The 10,323-nt window shown below is 40.6% G+C and overlaps 1 protein-coding gene across 2 annotated transcripts; it reads right to left on the bottom strand.

Annotated features, from left to right (window-relative positions):
* Window positions 1–1,648: 1,648 nt before the first annotated feature.
* Window positions 1,649–7,234, bottom strand: coro2ab (coronin 2Ab). 2 transcript variants are annotated; one of them, XM_085141853.1, is made up of 13 exons: window positions 6,553–7,232; window positions 6,330–6,446; window positions 6,054–6,203; window positions 5,550–5,750; window positions 5,364–5,480; window positions 4,907–5,011; window positions 4,707–4,803; window positions 3,375–3,490; window positions 3,207–3,297; window positions 2,958–3,112; window positions 2,167–2,334; window positions 2,016–2,084; window positions 1,649–1,939 (listed from the first exon to the last, which is right to left on the bottom strand). In XM_085141853.1, the coding sequence occupies exons 1-13, from the start codon at window positions 6,751–6,753 to the stop codon at window positions 1,874–1,876; spliced, it is 1,653 nt and encodes a 550-aa protein (XP_084997979.1). In that variant the 5' UTR covers window positions 6,754–7,232; the 3' UTR covers window positions 1,649–1,873. The 2 variants fall into 2 exon arrangements, with proteins under 2 accessions (XP_084997979.1, XP_084997971.1); XM_085141845.1 differs by having other exon boundaries at window positions 1,649–2,084; window positions 6,553–7,234.
* Window positions 7,235–10,323: the final 3,089 nt, after the last annotated feature.

Raw genomic sequence — 10,323 nt, 5'->3', positions numbered from 1 at the left:
TCATGAGCGCATATTGGGAATGGCATATGGCATAGGCACCGCTCGATTTTCTATCGCCCACTTGCTGGAAGGGCGCATTCCGTATGCGAGGTGCACCTGCTGCTTGGGGCACAGGAAGGAGAGGGCGGGGCAGCGGGTTATTCACTGGCTGGTTGGAGCAGCATCTAATAACCAACCCGCGCTAATATAACAGCACTAATATATTCCGATCACTCAATTATACATATCAAGAATTAACAGAGGTTAGGTGCTTTTTGGGAATCTCAGTCTCACTGAACGTGCTCCTGTGATTAGCCAGCATGTCATGGAGTGGGTGGGAGGTGTTATCCATGATTGTTCTTATCTTGGACAACATCTGCCTCTCTGACACCACCCTAACGGAGTCCAGCTCCATCCCCACAACATTACTGGCCTTGTGGATCAGTTTAGTCTGTTGGCATCTGTGACCCTCAACCTGCTGTCCCAGCATGCAACAGTATAGAGGATAGCACTGACCACAACAGGGATGCAACAAGATAACATTAATTAGTACAGATAGTGAAAACTTCTGTTTGCATTTGTTAGCCACTTGGCTATGATAGTAAACAGTAGACACTGATGTAGCTTACTGAATTTTTTTTGGCCGATGTTTAGCACAATTGCAGTTGTGCTGCCATATAGTATTACACAGTGGACCAAATGGTTCTGTGACAAGAACCCCACAGGCTGAAATGCAAAACCATAACAGAGCTGCCCCATGTTCTACTATAGATCAGATTCATGACTCCATCAGATCTGTTTTCACTGATTTTTCAGTCCAGTTCTGATTTTTGTCCCTCAGCCTTTTCTCATCTTTGAGGTTCGGTGTCAGGTCTGTGCTGGATTTTAAAATATTTATTTCCGCAAGCTGATGTGACCTCACAGATCAATCAACTTTAAATATGAAACACAATTAAGTCAGAAAACTGCAGTTCCTCTAATGGCCACTGGAGTGAGTCACTCATCACAAACTTTAAAGCAGAAACAAGCACATTTACAGCCTGGTGCGAAACACATTTTTGGTCTTCATAACTAAATTTCCGGCGCACGGGAGCTGTGTGTGTGCTGATCTGGAACATAATATTGCATAATGTAATTACCTGACTAATGATATGGCTCTATGTGTGTTGCAGACCACCCAAAACGAATAGTCAGTTTTGTTGAGGGAATCACTCATATTTTATTGGTCTTACATTCATTTTAATGAGTATTCAATGAAACACCAGGACTGAGGCTTCAAAGAGTCCAGAAACCCTGGGTGACTACATCAAACATTTTCATGCAGTCCAGTTCCAAACTTCATTCAACATTTTTTGCACACTCACACTGTGTTTTTCATGAGTTTTGCGATTTATGCATTTTAGCTCCTTTGGCCTACCAAAACAGCAAGGTCATGTATCTTACCCTTGAAGTTAGTTTGCAAACTGCTAACAAGAAGATCTGCTGTGTCCTTCTGCCCCTTCCATTGTTTCCAACCTGCTTGCACCAGTAAAAGTCACTAGAGCAGGTGGTGTGTGTCTGCTGCCTGACATCACTGCGCCTTGCATGTGGTCATAATTACACTTAGCTCCATAAGTATTTGGACAGCTTTAATTCAAGAGGTTTAAGAAATTTGCATTTTTGCATCCCATCATCCCAGACGCAGGGTTTCTTATATTCGATGGTGACCATTGTGTTTCAGGTAGTTTGTGAAGTATGAAGGAAAATAGTCTCTGCTCCCAAATAAACCATTTTCAGGAATTTTAGGAAAACAAGAGTTGTGGCTTCAACTACAAAGTCCAGTCTGTGGAGGATAACTCCGCTGTCTGTGGGTCACGCTGTCTCTGTAAGCCCCTCCTACACAGCAGGGTCTGAATCAGAAGGTCGCTCTCATGTTCTTTCTGGTGTTTTTGATATCCTGCTCCAGCTGAGCAATTTTCATCTGCAGAACGTGAAAACACAAAATATAAAAAAGTATCTGACAAGAACTTCTGATAACGTACTGTTTGTGAACTCACGCCTTTCTGATGGAGCTCCTCCTTCAGGCCTCTGAGCTCATCCTGCTGCTTGTAAAATGCCTGGAGTAGCTGAAACACAGAAAAAACTAGGACTGAGTTTGTGTGCAAGAGAAGGAGACACTCTTCTGAAGTGTTTTATTATTTATCCAACCTCACTCTCGGTCATTGGTGGCGGTCTCTCAGCAGGCTCGCAGCAGTGCGGGGTGCAGCAGTATGTCCACAGTGGGACCTGGGTCTCGTCTGGCTGCCACCCCGACAGATCGCTCAGATCTTTGGGATATTTGGCATCCTGATAGGACAGCTGCTCCTCCAGAAAAACCTCAACAGAGAACAGCAACAAAAGTATCAGAGAACTACTCTCCAAAAAAGGATCAGGTCTCAGGTCAGTTTCGAAGGATGTGACGGTTACTGTAGCAAAACATATTTCCTAGTTTGTCTAAAGGAAACAGAAGTTTCTAAAAAGAGTACGGTGGCATGAAAAAGTGTTTCCCCTCTTTCCCAGTTTCCTGTTTTTTGTAGGTTTGTCACATTTAAATGTTTCAGATCATCAAACAAATTTAAATATTAAGCAAACATGACACAAGTAAACACAAAATGCCGTTTCTATATGAAGGTGTTTATTATTAAAGGGAAAAAATCCAAACCTACATGGCCCTGTGTGAAAAGGTGATTGCCCCTAAACCTAATAACTGGTTGGGCCATACTTAGCAGCAACAACACCAATCAAGTATTTACAATAACTGGTGATCTTTACAGATATTTTTACAGCCTTTTACTGTTACACATTTAAGTGTGGAAAAAACATACTAAAAAACAGGAAACAAGATATGGACCAAGCACTTTTTCACACAACTGTATACCACTTTAAAATCAAGAAAAGGCACCACAGATTGGTATATTTTACCCTGCAATGTCAGGTAAAATAACCAGATCACACTTTACCTCCTCTATAAAGTCTTGGCCTATCTCTGTCACTGCAGCCGGGCTGCTCTGAAACCTGAGGGAGCTAAGCTGCCTCACCAGCCCCTTCTCAGCTTGGGTTTCTGGGTAAGGGTTGGGTACTCGAGTGTCTGGCTTCAGGGACATCAGCACTGGGCCTGGTGAGGAAATGTAAGAGATCAGTGATAAACTGAATGATCTATAGAGAGTAAATATCTTTAGTGTACCTGATGGCCCAGCTAGGTTACAGACCTCTGTTGACCCCCAACAGCCACTCCTGAGCGGTCATGGCTGCCTGGTTTCCAGCTGTCATCGGGTACAGATCCTCTTGAAAAATTCCTGACTGGAAGGAACAAGAAAAAAACTGGACCAATACTTCTTGTACTCTAATTATACTCAAGATAAGTACATCACCCCAACCTCTTTGCGTGGTACGATCATGGACAGCGGTTCGACCAGGTCTTTGATGGCAATCAGGCGATAAAACCGGAAAATCTCACAGGCGGTCACATCTAGGCCACGCTTTGGCATCACCCCTGGAGTGAGCCAGACGTCAAAACACATTTTAGTCCTGTGTCATAAAGTATTGTGGATATTCTAAAAGTGGCACTAAACTCTTTGCCTTTTTCTATCATTACAACATGAAAGTCTAGACTTTAAAGAACGACAACATCAATATTTAAAGGTTGTTGAGAGGGTGGTGGAGCAAGGCATGGGTTTTTAAGACAGAAGACTGGTCCTGCATAGAATGCCTTAACAGTCTTGCAACCAGTCATAAGACAGTTTCAGAAATGTAGGATGACCAACAGGCATGAAAAGACGACAATTGACCAACATTTGTTGAGTTGTTGGGGCAGAAGCTTGGTTCTTGGTGTCTTCCAGCTGTTAACATGACCGCAGGATGTAGCATTGAAACAGTGAAGGAAATTATCCATCAAAGTCGACATTTAAGTCAAGTTTATTAGATCAGCATCAAAGTGCCTGTGAATGAACTTAGACAAGCTTTCTTAAAATTGTGTCAGTACCTTGAAATGAGTATAGGTATAGATGATGAGTTGGATACAAAGTTTTAGGTTAGTTAAAAAATGCAACCAAATCACTGTTACATCCACTTCAAGAGGATCACAATCTAAAGTCAAAATCACATTTGTGTGCTCTATGATTTTTTTCATATCCAATCAAAGAACCAATATCCTTGAATATCTGATAGTTATAATAACAACATGGAACCAATTTAATGTTTGCGAGAGAGTAAAAGAGACAAGTATGTTTGATCTGCTTTGATGATTTACCCAAGTTTGACTCAAACAGCATTTTGGGTAAAAATCCAAAGGGTCATGTCACCATGTGATTAGATGTCTGGTCAGAAGAAGTCATGGAAACTCAAAACTCTCCTATTTACCTATCTGAGTTTGGGTCGCTGTGGGAGGAGACTTAGAAGGGTCTTTGGCCCCGTCTTGTTCTGGTTCTACCTGATGAGCAGGTCTTACTCCAGGGTCTCCGCCCAGTTGGGCATGCCCAGAGTTCAACATGGAGGAGCAGCTGTTCTACTCTTTATGTCTGAGCTCCTCACCTTAGCTCTTAGGGAGAGCCGACCTACTCTTTTATTTTATGACATTTTATGACTTTCCTCTTTTGGTCATTACCCAGATTTCATGACTGTAGGTGAGAGCTGGAACAAAGGTGGACCGGCAGCTGTATAAATGATGTCATTTACTAGCTAACACACTTATGGGTGTGTGTTGGTCTCACCAAGTCCTTTTTGTGGGAGCAGGGACCTGTACTCAGTCAGGTAGCTGATGTAAGGTTTTTCAGCACTTAGCTCATAGTACCGGATGTTTCCATCACCCTACAAGCATAAATACAACATATACAGTGGTGCTAAACCTCCTTGATGATGGTTATTCAAATTTAACGGCACATTTTGCCATAAGCAGTTTATGTTTTTTGACCTTTCCAGCCAGATACAACATGTGTGTGTCTGGGTCATAAAACGGGAAGAGTACTCCAGCAGACCCATCCAGATCTTCTTCATATAAGGGTTCAGATAAGTCATCCTGCATGAAAACACATATGAGAATGAATGTAGAGCAAATTGTAAAGGAAAAAATATGCAAAAGTTGCTCAATTGAGATATACAGTTTATTTAATAATTTTCCAGTGAGATTCTCTTAAATCATTTCACAAGAAAGCAGTTTTTATTATCAGCTGTTTAATTTTATATATTTATTATATATTTATTTGTTTTTGTCTATGTGCCTCATTTTCAGCAATCTCTTTTTTAATCATGTCTTACGACCCAAGTATTCTTACTCCTAGAAAATGCTGGTAATTGGATTCAGGTTTAAGAACAAGCACAGCTTAGATTAAGTTTCAGATTACAGTTGAAGGGAAAAAAAACTATCTTACAGGGTCCCACAGGACGATCTGCCGGTGGTTCCAAGATGAGCTGCCAGTGGACAGAAGCAACTTCAACCCCCTGATGTATAAAACTTTGTTGGCCTTGTGTGAGTTACTGCTTGATACCTGCAGAAGTATCAGTTACCTTCCTGGCAATTTTCTGTCAGGACACTCATTCAGATACAATAATCATACCTGTAAAATCTTTCCTGTCCGAGGGTCCAGGACTCGAACATGTCTGTCTTTGGATGTGACTGCCAGCCTGCTGCCATCACTGTTGAAGCTGACTGAAAGCAGCAGTGCCTCAGATGGGTAGCGGTGGTGGATGGGCATCAGCACCACCCGAACTGGATACCTGATAACTGCACCGGCCTGGGATACATCCCAGAGAAGGACCTGGAGCAGTAAGTGGGACAAATTCATGTCTGTTTTGCAGCCTAAATGCACTGGAATTACTGATTGTAGAGTGTAGCTCTTTAACATTTGGTTCTCTTGTGTTGATACTTTCTTTACTGGTTCAATCCTGTAAGGTGTCTGTTATAGAAAACGTTTTATGCCAACCATTGGCTTTTTTTTTCTGTGCATTATGTTCATAAGATATATTGAAGGAAGTTGAATACAACACAAAAGCAAAGACTGTTTCTTTTAACAAAAATACGGTACTCATTTAAGGCAGAATGTTATATGATTGGCACTGACCTTGTAGTCATAGGCAGCACTTAGCAGAAGGTTCTCAGCAGTTGGATGCCACTCAATTAGCCCCACTCTTCTGGAGTGACCAATCAGGGTTTTCCTGGCCTTGGTGAGGTTCTGTTGGACTCCACAGATTGGGATATCCCAGATCTTCACCTGTATACATGCACAGGACCAAAGTGTATGTGCTGTAGACTAAATGTTATATAATTCCCAATAATTTAACCCCATCCTTATCCTAAACCTAATTCCAAAGTTAATCCTAGTTAGTCGTTAACTAACAGTGCAGTCCTCTGAGCACGAGGCGATGCAGTAATCATCGAATGGATTCCACTTGACGTCCAGGACTCTGCTGCTGTGGCCACAAACCCTCGGATGCTGAGGATCTACTCTGCCTGTCTGAAAGAGAGAACATGAAACTATTTTAAAACTTTAGGTTTCCCCATTTTTTTTTATCCTTTAATATGTTAATTCAGAAGAAATTAAATTAAAAAGGCCTGTGTACATGATGGATGGGCAGGACTAAAAAGGACCCGCCTCCCGCGCACTCAGTCACCACAGCGATGAAGCAGGGATTGGCTGAGCAGTAGTGGTTGTCATGGACGCTACGCGTGATTGGCACCCTGTCGTAGCTGTGCTCCTTGGTGGCAGACTTTCCAAAAATGTGACGAAACTTTGAGCAGCGAAAGGATGATCGCCATGACATCTGGTGGACAAGAGTACAGTAGCATCAAGCTTAGAGGAGTTTAAGTTTTGGTGCAGATTTATATCAAGAAATCAGAAAATGGGGGGGAAATCTAATGGGGTATGTTAGATTAATGTTAATCATTGAAGGATTAATCCTTGACTAGATTAAAGTTAGGGGAAGTTAGGATAATGTTTAAGGTTAGGATAAATACAGGCTAATTTTGGGTCAAGCGAAGACTTAAGATGAACCTAAGCGAAGGCTTAGTTGGTTTAGATATAGGCTAAGTGTCACGGTCCCCGTGTCTCTCTGGTTGGCTCACGCTGGCTACAGGTTTTGTTGTTGTTGTTCTTTTTTGTTTTTGTTTTCTTTGTCTCTCCTCCTTCTCTCTGCCTGGGTGGAGCTCGTTACAGGCTCTCGCTCTTGGCCCACGCACCTGTGTGATTGTCTCCACCTGCTGTTGCTCTGGCTGATTTTCCCAGCTGCTATTTAAGGCAGTGGCACAGAGCAGCTCACAGCTGGAACGTTGAACCTCCTGAGTTCGTGCTCTCGGCATTATCAGAAGAATCGCCTGTGTGTATTTTGCTGTGGACCTAACATTAACTCTTGTGTGTAGATATCCCTCTTCTGGACCAAATCACGGGACCTGCCCAGGTGTGGCAGCATGTGTGGAGTTTTGGAGCGAGTGCGGCTGAAGAGGAGTGCGTGTGTGCGGAGGAGCTGTGGCGGTGACTGTGTGGAAGAGGAAGCGTGTGTGTGGATTCCCCCCCCCCCCCCCCCCCCCCCCTTTCTCTCCCTGGAGCCCTGGACCCCCCTCCCAACTCACTGTACATATATATAGCACTGAGGTGATCCCTGTTGTAAATAAATAATCTCCTTTTGTTCTCAAAGAAAGAACTGTCTGCGCGTGAGTCCGTCCAGTAGTCATGACACTAAGTTGTGGTTCAAGTTAGGTTTAATTTTATGTTGGTATTAATCTTGGCTTTAACCAAAGCTTTGATTTAAGATTAGGATAAAGATTTATCCTAATAAATTAAGGTTAAAATCAGATTGAAAGGAAGGAATTGTTTGGATACAAAAAACTTAGAGTGAGATTAGTTTTAGGCCATGTGAAGATCAGAGTAAGTGTAAATTATGATTATAGTAATGCAAAAAATACCAATTTAAATTAAGGTCAGCTTAATGCTAGACCTAGGAAAGATCAGGTTTAGGTAGGATTAAGCTTTTGAAAGGCAAGATCGAGGTGATGATGCATATTTTCAACTGTAGCTCTCAGTTTTCCTGCATGTTAATGTAATACTGCTATAATACTGAAATAAATCTTTCAGAATGGCTCTTTGTCAAGTTATAAGAGCTATCCAGTCATTTAGTAGTATTTTTTATTCATTAATTACTTGTAGTATGAATGAGCTAAAGCTGTAAAACTTCAGAAAGTATGATTAAAAGTCCAAAATGAATGCCTTAGGAAAGACTGGGCTTAGGTTAGATTAATGATATCATAGGTAGTTTGGGATAGGGTCAGAGGTCAAGGTTAGAACAGAGACAGGTTAAGGAGGATAGTTTAATGATAGGTTTAGTTGATCATTTTGGAGGATTATACCTAGGTTTGATTGAGATTAGGGAAGATTGGTATAAAGTCAGTTTAAGACCAGGATAAAGATTGGTTGTGTTTAGTTTTAATAAGGCTGAGTTTAATAGAAGATCAACAGGAGGCTCTCTCTGCAACCACTCAAACTGAATCTGTGGTCCAACCCTTCAGTTTTTCTCCGCTAAATGTTTTTGAGGTCCACAGGGCTTTAAATCTGTTGGATCTAAATAAATCTGCAGGACCAGATCAACTTGATCCTTATTTTCCTAAGTTGACTGCAGATTTTATAGCAGAACCGATAACTTACATTTTTAATCTTAGCCTCTCAAATAGTGAGATCCTTGTAATATGGAAATCTGCCTCCCTTTGCTGAAACGAGGTGATCCTTTAGATGTTGATAACTACAGGCCCATATCTAATTTGTGTGTTCTAGCAAAAGTTCTAGAAAAGTTCATTAGTGAACAACTTTTTGGACAGAAATTCAGTTCTTTCCCAACATCAGTCAGGATTCAGAAAACAACACAGCACAATAACTTCTGCTATTAAAGTGGTTAATGACACCATTGATTCAATGGACTGCAAAAAATACTGTGCTGTTCTTTTTCTTGACTTGTCAAAGGCTCTTGACCATGCTATTTTATTAAATAGACTAAACAATATTAGTCTATCTGTAAATGCTCTAAGTTGGTTTTCAAATTACTTGTCAGCAAGAAAACAGTGTGTCCATGCTGCTGGGTCTTCTTCTTCTTTTCTCCAAGTATCCAAAGGGGTTCTGCAGGTCTCCATATTAGGGCCATTGCTATTTTCTCTTTACATAAACAACCTTTGTGATAATTTGTCAAATGCAGCATTTCATCTTTATGCAGATGATACAATTATTTATTGTTCATCCCCTTCAGTAGCACAAACACTGCAATTTCTGCAGTCTGCCTTTGATCATGTTCAGTCCCATTTAACTCAACTTAAGTTGGTGTTAAATCCAGAGAAATCCAAGTTCATGTTATTCTCAAATGGCAAAGAGTTGTTAGCTACGTCTCCTAAGATTAAAACAATTCAAGGAACTGAAATTGAAATCGTCACATCTTATATCTAGGGATCATTATAGATCAGAATTTGTCATTTAAGACTCACATTCAAAGGCTTGTGCCGAAGTTAAAACTAAAACTAGGTTACTTTTTTAGAAACCAATCCTGTTTCTCCCTCCAAGTGAGAAAACACTTGATTCATGCAATGAGAGAATAACTCTTTTACTCAGTGTGATTGTTTTTAATGTCACTCTTAATTTGATCTGTTATTATTTATTTTACACATGTTGGTATGGGATATTGTATTTGTTTTAAATGTTATATACTTATGTGGTATGTGTATTTTGACTTTTGTTGCCATGATGCCAGGTCTCTCTTGGAAATGATATTTTTAATCTCAATGAGATGTTTTACATAGATAAATAAAGGACTAATAAATAAGAAGATGAGCTAATTGAGTGTAAGATAATAACCTCACAATATGAAGCCTTTCAGGTAAAAAACATTTAGCAGCCTATTGTTCATTTTCAGACAGTTGTAATGTCTTCTGAAGCAATGGAGAAACGACTGCATGTTTTTGTTTTGGAAAGAGCTTCAGAACCTCAGCAGCTGCATTATTGGCTCTAATCAATAATGCAATTTGCTGTTATTAATGGCTTTCATAATCTTATCAATAATAAATCAGTTTCTTCAATAAATGATCCTAATCATTTACACACACACACACACACAAACACACACACACACACACAGAGTGATATATCCATCCTCCAAGACAGCTTATTTGTCTCTATTAAATATTTATTGGCTACACACACACTTCCTGTTGTTACAAACTCCCCTAACCTGACCTTTGACCTTTACTGTGGCTGAGACAGATCACCTTACTGTCGAGTGAGGAGAAGGAAAGAAATAGTAAAGGAAAGAGAAGAAGGTAATCAAAGGGGAATTTTTTAAATAAAATTTACAATAAGTGAA

Source organism: Neolamprologus multifasciatus, chromosome 3 (assembly GCF_963576455.1).
Source record: "Neolamprologus multifasciatus chromosome 3, fNeoMul1.2, whole genome shotgun sequence".
NCBI lineage: Eukaryota > Metazoa > Chordata > Actinopteri > Cichliformes > Cichlidae > Neolamprologus > Neolamprologus multifasciatus.
This window is presented reverse-complemented; position numbering and strand designations above follow the sequence as displayed.

Coding starts and splice junctions, on each gene's coding strand:
- coro2ab (XM_085141845.1), bottom strand. CDS start 6,753: ATGTCATGGCGATCATCCTTTCGCTGCTCAAAGTTTCGTCACATTTTT. Junction 6,447..6,552: donor TAGTCCTGCCCATCCATCAT/GTACACAGGCCT, acceptor TCTCTCTTTCAG/ACAGGCAGAGTAGATCCTCA. Junction 5,012..5,363: donor AGATCGTCCTGTGGGACCCT/GTAAGATAGTTT, acceptor GTTTTCATGCAG/GATGACTTATCTGAACCCTT.